The sequence below is a fragment of the Temnothorax americanus genome, unplaced genomic scaffold (assembly GCF_048541705.1).
Source record: "Temnothorax americanus isolate GAGA-0224 unplaced genomic scaffold, ASM4854170v1 Scaffold31, whole genome shotgun sequence".
Classification (NCBI taxonomy): domain Eukaryota; kingdom Metazoa; phylum Arthropoda; class Insecta; order Hymenoptera; family Formicidae; genus Temnothorax; species Temnothorax americanus.
In genome coordinates this window covers 830,263-852,442 of record NW_027509453.1, presented here as the reverse complement: position 1 = coordinate 852,442, position 22,180 = coordinate 830,263, and the positions used below count along the sequence as shown (strand labels likewise).

General features: G+C 39.3%; 1 protein-coding gene across 1 annotated transcript; it reads left to right on the top strand.

The window, feature by feature from the left end:
* The first annotated feature begins 1,433 nt into the window (after nt 1-1,433).
* Ndl (serine protease nudel) lies at nt 1,434-13,470 on the top strand. The gene is made up of 25 exons (XM_077412615.1): nt 1,434-1,537; nt 1,639-1,764; nt 2,009-2,182; nt 2,326-3,456; nt 3,930-4,583; nt 4,798-5,007; nt 6,218-6,381; nt 6,834-6,961; nt 7,093-7,575; nt 7,707-8,005; nt 8,255-8,399; nt 8,478-8,617; nt 8,703-8,957; nt 9,046-9,205; nt 9,549-9,718; nt 9,784-9,897; nt 9,968-10,154; nt 10,324-10,656; nt 10,839-11,027; nt 11,117-11,264; nt 11,380-11,545; nt 11,688-11,867; nt 12,339-12,576; nt 12,711-12,830; nt 12,951-13,470. Coding segments are annotated over exons 1-25 (6,213 nt in total). The 5' UTR covers nt 1,434-1,536; the 3' UTR covers nt 13,249-13,470.
* The last annotated feature ends 8,710 nt before the right edge of the window (nt 13,471-22,180 follow it).

Genomic DNA, 22,180 nt, shown 5'->3' with positions numbered 1-22,180 from the left:
ATATAAAAGTATCAAAATAAATAAAAATGCGGAATAATAGAAAGAAATATATATAGATTTCTTAGTAAAAAAAACAAAATACATTTTATTATTTTAATAATTTTATTTATTTTGTATATTTATTATTCTACTTTTATATATAAATGCATTCTTACTTATACTATAAAAGCATGTGCATATGCAATTTCTATTCATTTACTATTGAAAGGTAAAAATATATCAACTTCTTTTTCAAAAAAAAATTTTTGCTTTCTAAAAGTCGAAGAGAAATATCAATATCACTCAAAACGAGTGAAATGCAAGTGTAACGAAAAGTGAAAATTGATGAAGAAAGAGTAAAACTGCGATATAAATTGGAGTGAAATCGCACTCCATTTGAATGAAGATCAGTATCTATAAGAGTAAACTGTGTCACTCTACAAATTTGAGGAAACTTTTACTCTGTTAGAGTTATTTATCAGTTGATCTTTAGTGAATCGTGATCCACTATAGCTTCAGAGTGAGATCGCATCACTCCGGTAGAGTAGCCGCTCTAAAATTTGAAAAATTCACTTCTACCTTATGAGTGTCCGCATTTATTCAAATTATAGAGTGACAACTTTCTGTTTTGAAGTGACTAGCGCAATCACTCTAATATATTAGTGGCGAAACCACTCTATAAGATTTATAAAATATCTTTGTTCAAGTTAATCTTTTCCGGGTGCTCTGTTCAAATTAATAGCGAAAGAATAAAAATACTTTTATTACATAATTTAATCCCAAACTATTGAAGCTATCGATTGAGTCTACTCAGAACTCGATCCGTTAAGTCATTATCGAGATCTCAAAATCTCGGGTACTCGCAATAGCTCGTCGCGTCGCGTAAAACAGTCACGGTATGCGGTCTCGCTTCGCGTATATACTTGGCGCGAGACCGCACTACCGCGTGTCTCTTGATTTTTTCGCTGAAGAAAAGATATTATCCGGCATTTTATTCCATTTTTCTGGTAGACAGAAATAACTGTGTAAGCTATGAAACTTTCCACATTAAAGAGTAATAGTTTCTCATTCAGGTTCAGAGTTCTCAAGAAAAAATTCCCCACTCAAAGATATGAGAGTCATTAATCGCGAACGTTGTATTCAAGTTTCTGTTAAACGTACGAGAGATACGCGAAACGCAGGAACTTGAGTTCTTAAGTCTGTATGTACAATAACAGGTCAATGAATTCTTGTGTTTTATACTTGCTGATGAAGTTAGGATAAAAGAATATTTGAGTCCGATTTTGCGGTGGAATACAAGAATTCCATTCACAGATTTTTGCAAGCGTTGCGACAACGACACTTGTTGAAACGCATGTAAAAGGGTTCATTCGCACGAACGTAACAGGAGACGACATAAGCTGTCAGCATATTTTCGCTGACGCGCCGTTGCGAAGAACCATTCTGCCCATCAAATCCTGGGTTAGTCGTTGCCGATCTAATCCCACGTGAAGATCGGAATAAAGCCAGGAATTTTGTACGAGACGATCGCAACAAACAACTTAGAGATTGATCGAAAGTAAGTCTTTCAATGTCATCGCGTCATTCGAGGTTTAGTGCAATTTAATTAAGTCTGATCTTTGGATTAATTCCGTTTTGTTTAATTTTTTTAATAATTAGTGCGTCTTTTGGATAAATCGAATAAACTGCACGTCGATAATAAAGGTCCGCCTTCGCAAATGGTCGATGTTCCAATCAATTCACCATGTTGCGTTGTGTTGACGGATTCGAGAATTCGAAATACAGGTAAGTCTTATTACTTGAAAATTAATATTTGAAAAATATAGATTCAGTTATATGTCATCAGTTTCTCATTGACAATTGTGAAGAATATATTAATAATGAATTATATATAAAAAAATCATGGAGGGAATATATTGTATTACAGCAATCATTTTGCATTAATAAGTTCCAGTGATGCTATACTGCAAATATTGTTTTATTATCTATCTACAAAATTTCAAAATTAATATATTGATCACGATTTTAGGTATAACATCCAACAAATGCAAGTCGGGCGGGGATAACCACTCAAAATTTTACGCAAGCCACAAACGTATTCTTCTGACTGGAGCAATCTTAATATTATTGATTACACTTTTTTTGACAATTATTAATCTTACGTTTTACATACTGTCCGGACATGACGCTCGTGAAGCTTCAGGTTAGTAAATAATTATGTACGTAGAGTAAATATTACGCGTATTATTTTTCCTGAGAAATTTGCTCTTGATCGCTCTCGCGCAATCGCCAATTTCCAGCCGATATGTCCTCGAAAAATCATCTCTTCCACCATGATTCTTTCAGTTCGCATTCAACCGGAAACACGCTTGGAGCGAGTGATCAAGCTAGGCTTCCCTCTCGGCAGAAGATCATTGTTGAAATCCCGGGCGGGAAAAGTGATCGATGGAGACCCATCTTTCAACGATCAAACGGAGCTTACCAGCCAGATAACGCAAGTTGCAGAAAACGACGCATTTCCAACGATAAATGGGGGAGGCGCCGACACGCGTTCCAAGCGGGAGGTAGTATCTCGCAGAAGAAGAGATTGCGATCTGAAGGCGAAACAATGCGAGGTGCTGTTGAAAACAGTGCAAAGTTATCTTGAGGCTCTCAGCACTAAGTTTCCGGAGAAATCTGGAAAATTACCCACAGATATCCGGAAATGTCTCGATTGCAAGGAGTTGTTAAACAACGCGCATGATTACGCCGAGCAAAATTACTCGAGCGATTTTGGCCCGGCCGTCATCAAGCTGCTGAATAACGAACGAGCTGAAAACGGCACGAAACGGACGGAAATTAATCGGACCGAAGCGGCAGAAATCCAGCCTCCAGTGGAGACAAACTCAGTTATGAACAATTCATCACAAAACGTCATGAATCAATCATCGACGAGTACCAGTACGCCGGAAATCACTACTATGTCAATACATCAGACAGATTACAATGGAAGCAGCCGACGAATAGACGTGAGCGACATTGACATTAACGATTCGGGCATTAACGACAAACAGTCGGATAGTAATCCAGCGGCAAACGATTCGCGCGTGACAAAAAATCAAAACGACGGAAGCGTTTCTGCCGCGCCGAAAATCGACGAACCACACCGGGTGGTAACCGAGAGCAAAGATGTCACGAACGCGAAGTCGTGGTTTACGACGGAGTCGAGTAGCGTGAGGACGCAATACAACGCTATTACGGGAGATGAACAATCTAGGAAAACCACAATCGCGACTGATTCGGTAGGAACGACCGAAACGAGAATACCGACATACGAGAATACCGCCATTGATCTTACGGCGCAGATTACTGAAAACGTGACGAGTGTGCCGGCGGGAAACGACGTGATCGGAATCGACGGCGGTGGCACGATGCATTCTTCGGTGCGTCCTTCGTTCGAGGGACACCCGGAAAATCGATTGGCTACAGTGACGAACGGTACGTGGTCGGGAAGAATACGAAGAAGAGGAAGTCGCGAAATAATTAAATCGTGACGGGGAGAGCTCGCTTCTTGTACCAATATTTACGCTCCGGATGTGCTTCTTTAAGCTGTGTGGCTCCTCCTTGTGTTTGTTTTCCGCCGATTTTTCTTTGCTCCGCCACTTATTTTGATATTTTCTTTTTAAAGTTTATCGAAAAATATTTGTAATGAGCAAACGCACAAAAATTCAATTTTATTGTGACTTGCATCCCTAAGATTGCGCAAGCTGGAAGTATTGGGATATATTCATCCTACATAACGTAAAACTCGTTTGATATGACTTGAAATGAAAAACCTACGAAGAAAGTTTATCTAATTCGTAAATAAAAAACGAAGTATTAAGTTTTTTCCAGACTGCTAGACTTCTACCAATCTACCATTTTCACGAAATAATAATGAAATTCTTAAGAAAGGAATACATACTTTGCAGGATCGAGGCCGATGGAAAATCAGCGTGATTACGAACAGTTCATGTCGGCTGACCAATTCCAAAAGGACAACGACAAATCGATTCCGGTAAACGCGGAGAGCACGAAATCCTTTCAGCAGCTGCAACCGACACCAACGATGTGGACAATGCCGCATCCGGTTTGCTTCTTTGGCCAGTATCCCGGACAATCCTCCAAAACCCCATTATCTCCAGCATCAGCGTTTTACCCAGGTCCCACCTCCTCCGCGCAAAGTCGCGGCTTTCTGTTCCAAAATCCACCTAATCAAGGCTCCTCGTCGCCAAATTATATGCAGGTGCAGGCGAACACGGTGCAGTTTATGCCAAGATTGAACTACGTCGGTAATCTGGCTCAATCGACGGGACAAGACGTCGGTCCCACGGGACCTGCCATGAGTGCCATGTCGAACCACGCACCGGCCTTCTCGCTGAATCAGCAACCAACCGCGATGTCCCAGCAGCCAATTGCAAACATGCCGTATTTTTGCGGTTACATATCATTGCCAACCATTCGCTTCCCGCCGATCCCTGGCACGTCGCAATCTGACCGTTCTGCCGACGAAGCGAAAGATCTTCCAAGAGAATCAGAAAAATCACCTCAGGAGTACGCCGGTGTTATCACACGAAATAACCCACGTAAGCCAAGTTTCGCAGATTTTCTGCGCGAAAGATTCTTTCCAATTATCTTATCTATCATTTCTCCTTTTAACATATTCTAATCTTAATTATCTTATCTATCATGTTCTTCTTTTTATCATACTTTAAAGAACGTATAAAGTTTAAATTGAGACAAAATTTTCTGAGAAAGTAAATTAGAACGTCATCTTTAACGGCGTGATAATTGTTTTAGAGTCTCCCACGTTCAACATATGTCCTATAAATTATCATCAATGCGATAATCTGAACTGCGTCCCAAAGGTGAAATGGTGCGACGGCCGTGTCGATTGCACCGATGCCAGCGACGAGACAAAGTGCTCCTGCAGAGATCGAATATCGCGTGATCGGCTTTGCGATGGTTATTTCGATTGTCCACATGGAGAGGATGAACTCGGTTGTTTTGGTAAAAAACATATGTTTCGTTAAACTTTTTTTTATACACAATTTGAATAAAATAAAAAGCAACTCGATTCTGTTCGGATGTTGTTTGCATTCAGTATTTTTTATGTGCACATTTACATTTTTATATAATTACATTCTTATATAATTTGTTTAAAAAAATTTACTGAATTAGTAATATTGTTAATTTGTAGCATTACGTAAATTAAAAAAAAAAAAAAGATTAGACATTACATTGACGCGTGCTACGCGCTTTTTTTTAAATTTAGCTTTAATATTATATAATATTACTATTACGCATTACACCATATTAACCCCTTGATATACAAAATTGCCGAAATATGTGATGACAGATGCTCATAAAACCTTTTACATGCTTTTTTATGAGTGGAATATATGTGACATAGTAGAAATCTAAGTAACCAACTGAGCATTTCTTCCCTTAATCTTGAGTGAAACAAGAACTCCAATGAAGAATTAATGAAGACAATTGTGTTTAGCCGTAACTGCATTGTTAAAAAATAATAGTTATAAATATAATATTATTTTTAAATATTATTATGATTGTCCACCAGATGGCGCTAAATACTGATCGTTTACGAAAGCTACTTTATCCACGAAACTTTTCTTCATCGCAAGCGGTTTTTACGAAATATAAACTTATCATGACAAATTTGTTCTAAAAAAAAAAGACTTACATAAACGTACAAAAAAGATTTAAAAGAAATGTATATGCTATTAAAATTTTCCGGTAATCAAACTACCTACAGAATGATAACAGATTGGCAGTTTAATTACCAGGAAAATTTAATAGCATGCATTTCTTTTAAATCTTTTTGTACGTTTACGTCTAAGTCTTTTTTTAGAACAAATTTATTATCTGTGTCCACATTAAACTCGTTATTTTTTGCTGGTAAAATCTGCCGATGTAATCTAACAACAAATTGTCAGAAACCAAACAGAATCTGTCATTCTGTAAACTATTCCAAATATTTCTATTAAACGGATAATAAATAATTCCATTTAAATGGGATACATCATGGTTACGAAACGCGGCAGATTTTGCTCAGTTTCTGTAGCCAATCTGCTATTATATTCTGTTAACAGATTTATATTGCATTATATTTCTGCTGACATTCTATCGACAAAATTTGCAGCAGACACTTTCAAAATCTATTCTCAACAAATTTATGTGATAAATGCTTAATTTCTAGGATGCCCATCAGAGTCTTTCAATTGCGACGACTGGGACAGACGTTATAACAGAGACAATTGCGTACCACTTTTGCAACGTTGCGACGGGGTACAGCAATGCTCTAATGGAAAGGACGAACTTGACTGCAATATACTTCTAGAAACACACGTGGGTCCAAACGATGTAAGAGCAAAATATTTGTACATTTACTCATTATTGAAATCCATAGTATTTATAATAATATTTATAATAATTTATAATTAGATTCAATTAAATTGCCATTTATACAATCCGATCTTGGATCTTGGTAGCCCAATTATTATACATATATTTTTTGTGTAAATCGATTTAATTACGGGAAGGAAGGGGATTTTACTCCAACGGCAACTGTGTTGTAAGTCTGACAAATCTAGTGGGCGCGCTAGTTTACTAATATTGGAAGAGATATGTGTAATACACAAAAAAAATGTATAATAATTGGGCTACTCCAAGATCTAAGCTCGAACCGTAAATGGCGATTTAATTTAATCTAATTTAATCGTATATCATATAACGGTCGTATATATTTCTCGTATTAATAATTTTAATATAACATTTTCTAATTTATTTTTTAATGTGTATTGTTTCGTTTGTAGATATTTACGGTTGGTTATACTCAAGGTTATCTACATAAGAACGTACGAGGGCAATGGTATCCCGTTTGCTCCAAAACACTCACTTGGGCAGTGGATGCTTGCGCGTCGGAAATTGGTCATCCACTAACGTATGTCATCGATCGTTTCTAATACCCGTACATAAGTCGTGCACTTGAAAATTTTTGCTGATAATAAAATTTATTAAATCTCTGAGTTAGGAAGTTTCGCAAACCGTTATTAATTTGATATGTCTTTGCAGAACGATGCCGAAAATACAAACCGTTCGTGTGCCTGAGAACACCTTTCAAGATCCTTACGTGATAGTATCCGATAATAATAATAATATAAAGATGACGTCGTGTCAGGGTACAGCGGTATTCGTCAAGTGTCCGCAGTTGCCGTGCGGCACCAAAGCCCTCCCGCGTCAAAACTTTTCCCCCGTCTTCAACACGACGAAGAACAATTACAGGAGACACGCGAAGGTACAATCGGCCTCGGAATTTAATAAGCTCTACCGGGAGACACTGGGGCTGTTGAACGCTAGTCAATCGATGTCCGAGGAAAAGATGCAAGATCAGAATGATACTATTGTCGGGTCGCAATTGCGAGTAGTCGGCGGCCGAGCGAGTCAGCCCAAAGCTTGGCCCTTCCTGGTCGCCATTTACAGGGATGGTAATTTTCATTGCGGCGGTGTTATCCTCACTGAAGTTCACATACTCACCGCAGGTCACTGCATGTATGGGTAAGGGCGTTTTTAAAGGCAACTCAGCTGCACAACAGATATATTATACAAGCGACGACGAATAATCGTATTTCTCGAACGCAGATATTCTTTCTATCGATTTAAAATGTGTGTTCGCTAATAATTTTCAGATATGAGGGACATTATTACGAAATACAAGCCGGTATACTCAGACGGTTATCATTTTCACTGACGACGCAGTGGAGAAGGGCGAAACACGTGATTATACATCCCGGCTTTATAAAAGAACAGATGCAAAACGACATTGCAATGATCGTATTAAACAAACCTCTTCTTTTCAATCGATGGGTCCGCGCGGTCTGCTTACCAGCATTGGACACCGCGGGTCTTGCATGGAGAGAAGGTCCGTCGCCACAATCCGTATGCGTTGCTGTTGGATGGGGAGCCATAAGAGAAGATGGGCCAGATCGTAAGCTAGACTTTTCTTTAGTAACCGGAGCAGTAATAAGAACAATTTACATGTATTAATTTCGCGCATATAATACAAAATATTCTAAAGAACGCAATATAACACTGAAAAAAAATCCAGATTCTGGTAGATTCAACCAGTATTTTCTGGTGGAAAATGAACGAACCAGATATTTTATTCAGTGAAATATTTCGAAAACAAGATACGGCCTGCTTTTTTTTTTTTTTTTTAATTAAAATTTCATTTTAGCGGATCATTTGCGAGAAGTAGAAGTGCCGATTTTGTCATCGTGTAAATATTTGTCCGATCAAAACAATGCCACGATCTGCGCGGGATATCCTCAAGGCGGCCGCGATGCCTGTCAGGGCGATAGCGGTGGTCCCTTGATGTGCAGGTAACGATTAACATAGGAACAAAACACTGAGAATCTGTGACTTCTACGACTGTTATTACAAAAAGCCTCCTTGCACAGAAATCCAAATTTAGCGTCGCAGTGGTATGCGGCAGGCCTAATCAGCCATGGTGACGGATGCGGACGTCCGAATGAGCCCGGTGTTTACATGAAAGTGAGTTACTACATAGATTGGATTCTGCAAACATTTGTAATTTTAGGTAAGTCTTTCAAAAAATTAAAAAATGTTATACCTTTTCTTTTTATAAGCTTTACTTTTATTACTTAAAACATATTATTTTGCAGATACTCAAGAGACATCTCCTTATGGAGGTAAACCCTTAGATTCGTGTCCGGGATTTAGCTGCCAATCGAGCATGATGGGAAAGTGCTTGCCGAAAGAGAATCATTGTGACAAAATTGTACATTGTTTAGACGGAGAGGATGAAATCGGATGTGAAATTCTGCAAATTAATGAAAGATACAGGGAATTGGATTCTAATAATACATCTGTGAAACCGCAAGCAAACGAAACATCCAATGATGCCACAGAAAAAAATAGTAAATTATGCCAAGCTCTTTCGTAATTGTGACAAGCCTCGGATTTTTAATAAAATAATTGGAAATGACGCGGAATTTTATGTTACAGAAGTGAGCACGGAAACAATTCCTATTTCTACTTCTTCCTATTTCTTCTATCAGACAGAAACGCAGACTTACAGTGACGAAAATTCAAACATCACGGATACTTATACCACAACGCCTAAAATAACGATATCGAACGTTAGATTAACGTTCACCTGCAAAAAGTAAGTTACAAAATATTACAGGGAAAGAACGGTTTTGCTGAAGTATTTAAAAATTTAGCTGGATACAGATTCGAAAATAATTTTGTTGCACCATCAAAATAAGTATAAGTAGGTCGCTGAAATATGATGATAATGCTATAAAAGTTTTGACATTAGCAATCAGTTTTAGCAATCAGTTTAAGTGTTCTACATAATTATTTTGATGGTGCAACAAAGTTATTTTCAGATCTGTATCTAGCTAAATTTTTAGATATTTTTAGCAAAACCGTTCTTTCCGGGTATAATTTAAAGTATTTAATAACATAAATTAAGACTTTTGAGCCAATGTTCGTCTCATTTACAGCCTGATTCAAACCATAATGATCAACAAAAAATGCAATAAGCACTTGGATTGCGAGGACGGCACCGATGAAGAGGACTGTACCTGCAGAGATTACCTGTTGAATTTCCAACCCACAGCGATTTGCGACGGACATCTAGATTGCGACGACGAAACGGACGAGAAAGATTGCGGTATTCGATCTTGCGTAATTTCACCGTATTTGGTTTCGCTTATCTAACAAAATGATCGTTTCCAGGTATATGCAAGGATGACGAGTTTTATTGCAGCAGAAGCAAGGGATGCATCCCGATGGTAAAGAAATGTGATGGAAATTTCGACTGCCCTCTAAGGGAGGACGAAGTTGATTGCCGTGAGTATACGATTCGTGTTCTCGTGTCTACAAGACCATAAAAATTGAAATTGCCATTTCCTTCTTTCAGTTGCATTGACTAACGGAGAATACGTGAATGTGGATAGCGATAATCGACCGGTTTTGAACATGGAAGGTTTGCTTAGTAGATACTACAACGAGACGTGGCATGTAGAATGTCCTCAGCCAGATATACTGAAGAATAGCACTAAAATGTCGATAATTGGAGGAAACTTGTGCAAATATCTCGGATTTATGTAAGTTTGACTCTTAAAAATGTTCAACGATTCGGTAAAAGTCTGACATTTATATTCACGCTTAATTTTCCAAATACAACACTTATCGCTGCTCGATAGTATTTTTTGTTCGAAAAATATTAACTGCAAAATATTTAATTGCGTTTGCGTGCGCGTTAATTGTACGCAGGAGTTTGCAGTCGTCGGATGAGATCGTTGTGAATAAAACGGCGCTGAAAACGAGATTCTCGCGGAGGTGGGCCAACGGCACGACGGGTTACGAACCTTCGCCGGTGGCAGGGAGTGAGGGAGGCGAGACGTGTACGGCGCTACAGTTTCGCTGCAGACCGGTTTTAAGCAGCAGTGCCGACTCGCATCTGACCGTCGATCCGAAAACCGGAAGCCATACCTACCTGTGGCCGTGGCTGGCGGCCATCTTCGTCGACGGCCGTTATCACTGCTCGGCCTTACTCCTGGAATCAGACTGGCTCCTAGCCGGTTCGAGTTGCACGGAAGCTGTCAGGTAAGTGAATCCCGTTTTCTCCGAAATTCTTCCTTATCTCAAAAATGCCTATCCGGTGCATTTGCAGAGCGCAGATTGTGTATAATTTGACGAACCGTTTAGTTATCCTTACGATCGTTCTTCGTCAAATTTTATCGATCAAATATCGATAAAGAGATACGTATAAGAAGAATAAATTGCAGATTATCAGTGAATTATACAACAGTTCTGCTCGGCCAAAGTCGCTCGTTCCTCTACGTAGACGGGCCCCATCAACAGATCTCGGTCGTTGACGAGATCAGGGACGTGAAAAGAACAGACGTCTCGTTGCTTCACTTGAAAACTGCGGTGAACTTTACCCGTTACGTGCAGCCGTTGTTCCTAGAGAAGAAGTGTGTATATATTGATTATTCATCCGTTATCACATTAGGTATACATATATTATCTTCCTTTTACATGGCTACTTATCGAATTTTCGCAGAATATATCCACCGGAGAAGGACGATTTATGCGTGGCAATCGGTACGGACAACAAACATCTGACGCAATCAATTTTTCTACAACCGATCCTTGAAAATTGCGACAAGTGCTATCGTTGTTACGTCGAAGCTTTAGGTATCAAATGCCCGGTGAGTAGCTCCATTATATAGTAGCTCAAACCACGATTATTTTTATTTATTTATTAATTGCGTAAAAGAGATGCATCGCTATTGAATTTCGACTTTATCTTTTGTACGCGTTTAGATCAATGGAACTTCTTCGAATTGGAGCGGAACGGTATTTTGTCGCAGCAAGAAAGGATGGTATCCCGCGGCTGTATTTCACGAAAACGATGGCCCGTGCAGCTTCCAAAGCACACAAAACTTGACGAGCATCGATTACATCCATGCCTATCTTACGCAAGCTTTAGGTAAATTGTCATACATGTGAAGACATCAATTTTTATGCGCTATTAATTTTTTAATGTAATTAATTTTACGTCATATGGTTATTTTTACGCGAAAAAAAGAAACAATCTAGTGTGATTTAATTTTCTTACTATGGTACTACAGAGAAAGAGCCACAACCAACAGTCGAAGCCACGTGCGATGGTGTTCGGTGCAATATCGGACGATGCGTCCCTTGGAATCAAGTATGCGACGGTGTAGCGGATTGCCGAGACGGCGCGGACGAGAAAAATACTATGTGTCTACAAGTGCAACAGCCGAGAAGAAAAAACAAGTCCAACCGCAGTAAGTAATTTTATAGTGAACAATTTATGGAATTAATTTACAATTGAAATTTACATTAGATTAATTTAAAATCTGAATTAAAAGTTTAATAGAATTATAAAGTCAGATCCATTAGATTAATTTTTAACTAATTGTAAATTTATTCGTTCTTGTGCGCGAGCTCATTTTCTCGCAGCCGGCGATTCTAGCGTGCGACTTTAAAAACTGGGAGCCGCGTGCAAATTTGTTTCATTTTCAGATCAGAATTATTTTTAATTCCGTTCAAATGCTCATTTTGATAAATTTGAAATCAATTTATTGTTAGATAGCTGCAGTAATCATAAATACGAATCATAAAGTGTCAACTGCCTTCCTATAAATAAATATAAAATGTAAAATTGCGTCAGCGGCAATTAGCTATTATAGATCTTAAATTAATGTAAAATTATGTCAGCGGCTGCGAATGTATTAATATGCATTTTTTTTGTGTAGAATGCGCAAAGTCGGAGTTACGGTGCAAGAACGGCGAGTGTGTCTCGAAGAGTGCATTTTGCGACGGTAAAGTGGATTGCTCGGATGGAACGGATGAACCTGTAAGATGCAGCTGCGCTGAATATTTAAAACTGACTAAGCCAGAACGATTGTGCGACGGGGTGCGACATTGTCTCGATAAAACCGACGAGTCGCCGAAAGCGTGTCATTGCACCGAAACTAGTTTCAAATGCAACACGTAAGCTTGATAATTCTAACAACATAAAACATTTCTTATATCTCTAACACTTTAAAAAGTATTGTTGAATAAATGATAAATCTTGTAAAAATTATCGCAATCATGCAATAATTATATATAAACGTTATGCGCAGAGACAGCAAAAATGTTACCTGCATCTCGCGAGATTTCGTGTGCGACGGCGACGATGATTGTCCGAACGGAGAAGACGAGACGGAATGCAAAAAGGTGATGCAAAAAGCTGCAGATAACAGGTGAGAATTTAATTGAAATGAGCTGCGCCATAATTGTTGGATGTCACAGATAATACATCACAATTTTTAAATGTTGACGAAATAAAGTTAACACGTTTTTTTTTTTTAATTGCTTCACAGATTTGCTGCGGGCGAGGTGGTGCAACGATCCTACGGAGTATGGCACACTCTGTGTTATCCATCAGTAGTAATGTCACAAGAGGAGGCAGTAAACGTGTGCCGAAAGAGCGGCTACACAAACGGAACGATCAATTACGGGTATCAAACTCTCGAACCTATTGTTCCATCTCGCGATAATTTCTACATGATACGATTAAATTCGGACACGTGGATAACTATGCGTGACGATAAACCGCTCATAAATTTGGTCCAACCGGAGACACCCTGCTACCGTCTTTTTGTCAAGTGCAATCAGTGAAATGTATTGTTTACAAATTGTAAGCAATCACGTTATAATAATTTCATCTCTATACATATCTTATTCACGGTATGACAATCGAATGTAAAAGATCTTTTTCATTTTGAAAGTTAATGTGAGAGACACACGAAGTATCATTAAGTTTTATATAATTGTTTTAAGAGATTAATTTATTTAGTTGTATCATAAAAGTGTTACAATATACGAGCAAAGCAAATCAATTACGTTAGAAATAATTCTTTTCTAATCGAATAAATAAGTTAATTATTCTTTGTTTGTACCTTTTGATAAAACGTCAAATAAATCTGCATTAAAAGAGAGAGATATTCGCTATAATTTGTATTTGTAGTTTCATTGTTTTAATTGCTATCTATACTAATATAACATAAAATTGTTTGCAAAATTTAACACTCCCTGCAAATATATATATATATATATATATATATATATATATATATTTGACATAATATATTAAATATATTAATGAGCAAACTGTATTAAATGAAACATACATTCTTAGGATTCGCTGTTTGACAGACAATGGAATCAGATAATCACGTAATGAAATTTCTACATTCAAGAAATATGTTAGCGTTGAATAGAATTTCCCGATACCGCGATACGTGATCGCTTCGAGCACGTGCACGTGCGTCACGTAGGAGACAGCGCGAATTAGTCACTCCGGGAATGTGAATGGATACCGTTTTCCGCAGTTTCGTGGCATTCGAAGGCAACTTGCCAGGAGGAGCCAGGGGCGCAGTCGTTTGCCTTCAACGGCAGCGACCCCATTCGCTATACATTCCATCTGCCCCTTCTTCTTCTCCGAAGCGATTCCTCGTCCGTCCGTTTTCCATCGTTCCGGCAGTTTTGCATATTGACTTCGTTCGATGAAGACCACCTGGAGCGAGCTAAAGGTTAATTAACGTTATCGATTTAGCTCCTTTGAACACCACTAGTTTCATAAGTGTGACTCTTGCATTTATATTGAATATAGTGTACAAAAAAATATTTTTTTTATGCGTTAAAGAAAAAATAATATACATATTTTATCTGACAATTGAGTGAATAAAAAATATATTACAGAGAAAGAGAAGTAAATTATTATAAATTTTTTTTTGAACAATTAATGGTAGCACGAATTTCCAGCAAATTTTATATAATGGATATATAAAATATAAAATTATGATTTTTTTGTTATTGGTATCAATACATTATTTTTATTTTTTGCTGCTTGCATTTGCCATAGCATTCTTCTCAATTACTCTATACTTTACATATACCGCTTTTTACCTTAAAAGCTTACCGTCCGATTGTACGTCGAACGGCATCGCGGTGTAGAGCCCCTAACAACAGCCACACGCGGAAACTCCTTTCCTGGTTCTTTCGAGCGAAAACGAGGGGAATATGAAAATAATGGTTATTTTTTCTCCGCGTGCGTCCATCTACTGCATCCTATCGCGGCGCCGGCGCGCTGGCGTGCGATTAAACTTGCACGTTTTTTCTTTCGTATGTGCTACGGTACTTATGATCTATATTACCGCGAATATTTCTTATTTCATAAACATGTCATAAATTGTTGCTTTATCCGTTCTCTCTGTCAGGTTCAAAATAAAATAATATGTTTTCGATATCATTTGTAGAAAGTTACGCGTTACTGACGATTCGATCGTAGTGATCGTACTGATACGCGTACTTTCGATATGCACTTTCTATATACTTTCCGATATGATTCACGAACAGATTCACGCTCTAATTAACATATCTAATCATCTTATTAATTTAACTTAGTCGGTAAACAAAATGACTAAACATTTTTTTGCGGGTTTTATGTTCACGTCACTTACTTCGTATCAAAATAAATTTATTTCTTGAAACTCTTATAGTACCGTGTGTATTTTCAGATGATCAAAGACTTTACTATATCCGATCGCGAGGAATATAAGGAAAATTATGTATTTTGATGTAACCAACATAGATAAAAACTGAGTTTCTAGCGCGCTCGCGAAACATTATTTAACGCGGTTAAATACCTTTAAGTCATTCACATCGCTTATTAACTCACGCAACCAAGCACGTACTTTTTACACGCCGGATGCTGTGCCTTATCGATTGCTCCATACTAACCGGGAGCTCGCGGCGGAATGTGTCGGTGCGATCATGAATATATGTATAACCGCTCAGTGATCACGATGAATTCGCTGCATTTATGATGTAGCCGCGTAAGAAGGCAAAACGAGATTAGATCTTTTGTTTTGTTTTTTTTAACCATCCCTCTGTAAACTGATTTAAGGCCCTTTGCGTTCCTCGTTTTCCTTTCCCTTGCGATCTCTCGTATATTTTTTCTGTCGTGATTTTTATCCAATTTAATTTTCCTTCCTCCGCGTGTTGACCTCGATATTACGTCTTTTCCTTTTTTAATAAGCGACTACAAGCATGGCTGACAATGAGCGGCCCGGAGCTTTTCCTCGGCGATCCGTTGCCGACGAGACATTGATTATGTAATCAACACCGGTGTACACTATACGTATAATTTCATTCCGCGCGGTGTACCGTTGGCCGCTTCCACCGCCTAAGGTTCTTCATTCCCCTGTGCTACTGTGTGCGCGCGCGTCTTTTGCACGTTCACGCGAAACGCGGCGTGTACAAGTGTATGAGCGTTATAATGCAACGTAAAAGGCAAAGCCGGATTCAGGCTAGATTGCGGCCAATCTTTAAAACCGAATGGCGAATTCTCCATAGAGGGAATTCTCCGCGTGTCACAATCGCTCTTTTCGCTTCTGCGAAATGTCGACAAAGAAATTCAGGAAAAGAGGAATCCAAAAGACGTTTCCCTCATAAAAGTATGTACATATTTTAATCATGCAAAATATCTATATAATTTATTCAATATTTCGCACAACTTTTTTTCTGTTTAACGGCAAAGCAGCTTGCTCAATTTGGCTGGTATAACTTTTATGTAATTGTTAACACATTTATTCTGCAACGAGGATACAGGCAGAAAGTGGCGCGATGCGCACAGCTAGGTTGAGAGTGCCTGAACTAATGATCGTTTCGGTGTGAATTACCTGTGGTCCGTCTCGCACGCTGAACTGGACTCAACGCGCAGGCAGGACGCTGAGGCGCTGATGGGAGAAAGGATTGAAGCGAGAACACGAGCGTAGAGAAATCTTTCCCGGCAGCGAGCGCGAGAGAGACGAGCAGAGAAAGCGCCAAAGCGGTCAACGTTCAAGAATGTGTAAAGTCCTCATTACGTATTACCCACATTACGTCGCGCGGTGGTGGCTCGCTCGTATATCCTTGATGAGCCCACTCTGTCCCGCTTGCATTCCGAGCCTGGCATTGTACCTTCGTTATTACGCGCGACATGAATCATCCCAGGATCGAGGAAGTCCCTGTCCGCCCGAGAAGCATTGATCCTCGAGAAATTTATTAAGCGATGACGACCTTACGCGTGATGCGAGGCGAGGAATAATTCTCGTGTAATTACGCGCTGTTAAAGCACCATCTTCAATGTCGATTCATCGTGTGGAACATCATCATGCGGTAGAGCTTAAAAATAAATTGTGCTATATTAAGCGGTTATGTAGGATATCACAGATTAAAAATGATTATACGGTTACCATATTACTATTCTCTTCTATTAATTGTCACGTCGACGTCATTAATGAGGTTTAAACAATAGCGGACGATTGAAACATGCAAATCTAGGCGTGCGAAATAAAAATCTTCAACCGCGTTATCATCTTAAACGTTTGTAACTGTAATTTTCATAGACGTCGATAAAGTGGCCGTTAATGGTGAGACACTGGGAAATGGTAATCAGCCGTACGAGTCTTATCGTTGGATTACTAATCGTGCGATTTTTAGTGTCAACAATGGTTAACGGAACACCGGATTCGCTTTGTAGATTTATTCCGATAAGATAAGCTATAAAACAGTCGGTATAGCCATTCTAAATCGCAAACGATTCTTCGACGGACATCAAAGTAAGAGCAAACAATTATGAATTTAACAAATACAAATAATAAGTAATTAACTAAATCAAAATATTAGGGATATTATCAAAACAGATAATTCTGATTTTAACCCTCGGTGGTCAAAGTGACCCCAACCAATTTTCAAACAGTTGCATGCTGTTCAAAAACTAACGCTTTAAGTGGATCGCAAAAAATTTTATAATTGTTTCAACATTGTAGAAATGTATTCTCATTATAAAAAATTAACTTTTTTAGTGGCATTATGTTCAAACAAATCTTTTAAAAAATGTTCAAAAAAGAGATGTGACCACTGAGAGTTAATCGTATAAATCAATAAATTTCGTCCGTAATTAAACTGGGATAATTCAAGACTCCCGTCCTTTCGAGTCGCGTGTCCGACCTCGAATCTTTTGCGACAATTGCGCATCGCATATTACGAATTTCAACGGAGCGAGTTAATATTGACCTCGCCGCATACACGAATTTCAGCGGAGTGAGTATATATTGACCCCGGAGAAACCTTGGTGATAATTAGCCAAGCGTACAGACCCAAAAATGCGAGCGTAACGAGGTCATCGTCAATTCAATTCCGTGATACTTAACACATCCTTAAACTTTCAATGCCGGAACGCATTAATTTCTAACAATTTCGTTTTGGGAAATTCTCGGTGCAGACTAACATGGAGTTCGGTTTCTCGATAAACCGAGAGCACACGGCTCATCCTCTTCTCCGTCCTGTTTGCCATCGCGTTCGCCGAGATGGTTGATACGGCACTCGGGGAGTGTACCACGACAAACTCTGAACTCCTCTCTATATTTATCGACAACGTGACGACGACGATATCGGCGGCGCGTAGCGGCCGGCGTCCGCGAGCGGAGTAGCCGCGCTCTGGTACCGTTACATCTGGCAGCTTCCTGCCGGTCGTGGACTGTCTACGGCCCTGCTTCGTCGGTTCTCCTTCGCATACTTATGGCATCGTCTTTTCGGCATCGTCATTGTCACCTACTCCCATGCGCGCTACTGTACCGTAAACTTCGCCAATCGAAAATTCAGAATGCGTCCGCCGCGAGCGACAGGGAGGAATTCGCGACGCGCCTTCGGGCTACAGTTGCAGTAAACACGAAATTTCACTTCGAAATATCATGCAATTTTATTCTCGTCGAATGCAATCAGCTGCAATCGTTCCGAATTCCTGACGAAATATTTTATTTGATTTGATTCTATTGATCGTTGTGCGTTTAAAAAAAATTGAATAATTGCGACTCTTTTCTACTATTTTAAATATCCTCAATTTAAATAATTTATTCCTTTAAAAATGACCTGAAAATTACTGATATTAATGTCATATATAATAGCTCAATAGTTTGCGGCTACGTATATTTTATGTACATTTATCTAAACATGTTACACAGTTTATATTTATATAAAAACAAAACAAAAGAGGTATTTCTCTCTTGTACGGTTATTTCTTGTATGAAGAGATCTCTTAAATTAATTGCTAACTTCCCTATAATTTCGCAAACGACGTTTTCCATAGTTCTTAGGTAATTTCAATAAACGTACTCAATAATTAATGCCACAGTTTTAGTTGTGTAAGATAATAATTCATCTTATATAGAGAAGAAGAGAGAGAAAAAGAGAAATAAAATTGTACGACTGACTGCGCGAACTTGCGAATCGAGTCTGCCGAATGAATATTCATTGAGCGCGATATTGAGGCGGTAATTAAGGCGGGTGCAAGCGCGCCAGGATACCGGCGATTCTCTCGACAGCTGCGAAACCGTTCTACGCGATAAAAATAACCGCGAGGCAATAAAATAGCTATTATCGGCGGCACGGTTTTAATCGTGCTCCGTGCTCTGTGCTCCGGGTGGTATGATACTATGATACGGTGTGTGGCCGCGCCGGCCGCGGCCGTAAAATCGTGTCAGCGAACATCCCAGATGGACGCGAAATGCAGTTTCGTATATGAATGCTCGAATCGAACGAGGAAGCGCTACGAATGCGATTGCTATTCCGCGATCGTTCGTGTAACGTTCAAGTTCAAGGCAAAAGGGGATCTGTGAAATTGGCACGACATTCTACAAATTTCAAAAAAATTATAAAAGTTCTATTAGCACTTTTCATAGTTCTACAGTTCCTGATAAAAATTAAAAAGAGTTCCGCATTCCTTATTATAAAAAATCAAAATTGAAATAATTTCGTGCTAACTTCGCGAATCTAGCACGACACTTCTCCTTTAAAGTACCAAAATGCGTTGAATATTATAATATTTCACAAAAGTTCCCGATAGTTCTAATCAAATTCCACACATATATATAGAATTTTAGATCGATATTCCACCAATTAACATTTTTAAACAATTATGATGTCCGCGCCCAGCGTGACGCTTAATGACAAGTGTCGTGCTGAAGATTTTCCGCGGTTTAACAATTATTTTCGACAGTTCTATAAGAGTTCTGTGATTTAAAATTAATTGTAAAAAGAGTTCCGGTGATTAGCTATTTTTTAAACAATTTTTGATATCTACGCCCAGCACGACGCTTAATGACAAGTGTCGTGCTGAAGATTTTCCGCGGTTTAACGATTATTTTCGACAGTTCTAAAAGAGTTTTGTGCTTTAGAATTAATTGTAAAGAAAGTTCCGGTGATTAACAATTTTTTTAGCACGACATTATTTCAATTTCGATTTTTTAATATAAGAAATGCGGAACTCTTTTTAATTTTCATCAGGAACTGTAGAACTATGAAAAGTGCTACCAGAACTTTTATAATTTTTTTGAAATTCGTAGAATGTCGTGCCAATTTCACAGATCCGGCGGAGAGACTGCATATAATACACATACACTGATGCGAGCACGCCCGTCTACTATGACCATCGATTTTGCGCATTTTCATTTCTCTATACGCTCTGCAGAATTTTTCGTTCAGTTTCCTTTCGGTTGAACTTCTTGTGTTGAGTCGCGGACAATTTTCATATTTGATAAAACGTGAGAAACTATATCTTTAAAAAACTTCTTCTCATTTTTTCCGTGAGACAAATACATTCTCTCTGTAAAAAGGAAATTTCATTCGATTCTCAGAAAGTGACAGAATTGAATTATGTGCGTGGGGACAGATTGAAAAAATTTCAATATCCGTTTCTGACGAGCGACTCGCGGTTTCAGGAATATCATTCCGGACTTCTACTATGTAACCGAACAATTTGCTCGAAGAAAAAGAGTGATACACTTCTTAGTGGCTACAATATCCGTGATGGTCGGCCGACGATCGGATATCGGCCGCAACCGCGCGTGGAATGCAGCTATGCATCTCATTCGCCGTTCGACGTCCCTCGGTGAAACCGGCATACGCGCGCACGCGGCGCGGCGCGTCGTACGCGTACGCGCGAGTACATACGTGTACTAGCGGATAAAGAGGTCGTCGTAAATGCTTCGATGTTAATTCGCCACGAGTTTTGTAGGACACGCCGCGCGAGGCGAAGCGAGGCGAGGCGAGGAGAAGCTTGCCGCGTACACGGCCGAGGCGATACGAACGTTAACACGACTACACCTGAGCGTCAGCCTGGACACACGTCGAACGGTTTCTCGTGCCAGGGTCGACGCCCTGCCCAAACTTCCTAATCATCCTGCATCGTATCACGTCCGAAACTGTCTACGAGGACTGTTTCCTCGATTATAAATTTACCTCGTGGTCGATTTGAAATCAACAGGTAAACTCATTACTGAAATACGAGATCTAGCTATCGGCGTTAAGGCCGTCTTCGAAGTTACGCAAACTTCCGACTAACTACTAGTCCAAGCTGAGTCAATAAGTAGTTGTTTTGTCGGATTAATGATGTTTGCTTTGTACTGAGCTAGAAGATTGTTAGATTTTAGATTCAAAATGGATTAGGACACGCGTTTTAGCACCGAGACGTGAATCCTAATCTATTTTGTACCGTTCGAGGTTTCGTATTATTTTTTGTTGTCTTAAGAGAATCATGCGGTCAATCCTATAGGAACTGGCTATAAAGTTAATTTTACCTACATATATATATAGTCGAATGTAATCGAACGGTTCTTTGCCCGCGGGTCAACGTCTTGTCATGAGTGCTTGACAGTACTTTGTTCGGTATAGCGATACGGCTTATGCTTCATGATACCTAATGATAGGACACTCTGCGGTTTAAATGCACATCACGTTTGTAGGCTTCCGCTGATGCAACGTTATGAAACGAATGATCGGAGTTATTACTCACTGACATTTCACCGACACTGAACTTCAATGGTAGATGTTATCCCGTTTGCGGAAGAAGTTCGCCCCTTTCTGCCTGAGTGGTCGAATTGGCAAAAAAAACGCCCGTCACGGAATGGAGGGAGGATAAGCGATCAGCACGCAGTTTGAGCGGAAATAAGTGTAAAAATTCACATAAATATTATTAGGCTAGAGTGACCAGCTTTCCCGACCGAAGACGGCGTATTCCAATATTTAATTAGTCCCTTCTTATTCTCCCACAATCGACACTATTACTCAAGTAGAAGAAAGTCGGGAAAGTGTATAATTAAGTGGTTAGCGTGTGTATCGAAAGTCGCTGATAACTGGACGAAAGCGGCAACACGGATTGGGCGTCGATTTTGATACCGGCAGGAAATTATATTAGTTGCAAAGAGAGCGCATTTGCAATTAATATAAAATGCTTCCCATTTCGTTCGCGGTACTGTGAGTTACCCCCGCACCCGTGCATCTCCGCGAGATGTATTTCTACCAAAAGTGAAATTGCGCGATTGACGATTTCCTCGAATTCAATGTTACACGGTGGACCTTGCTTCGCATGGATGGTTCTCTGGACGTCATTGTACGGTTCGGATTTTCAACTTTCCACGCGAAGCAAGGTCCCACTGCACCTCACCTCTGCTTACAGGGCGACACGAAGTCTATCATGTAAGATTCAAGTTTTCAGCCTACATGTGTA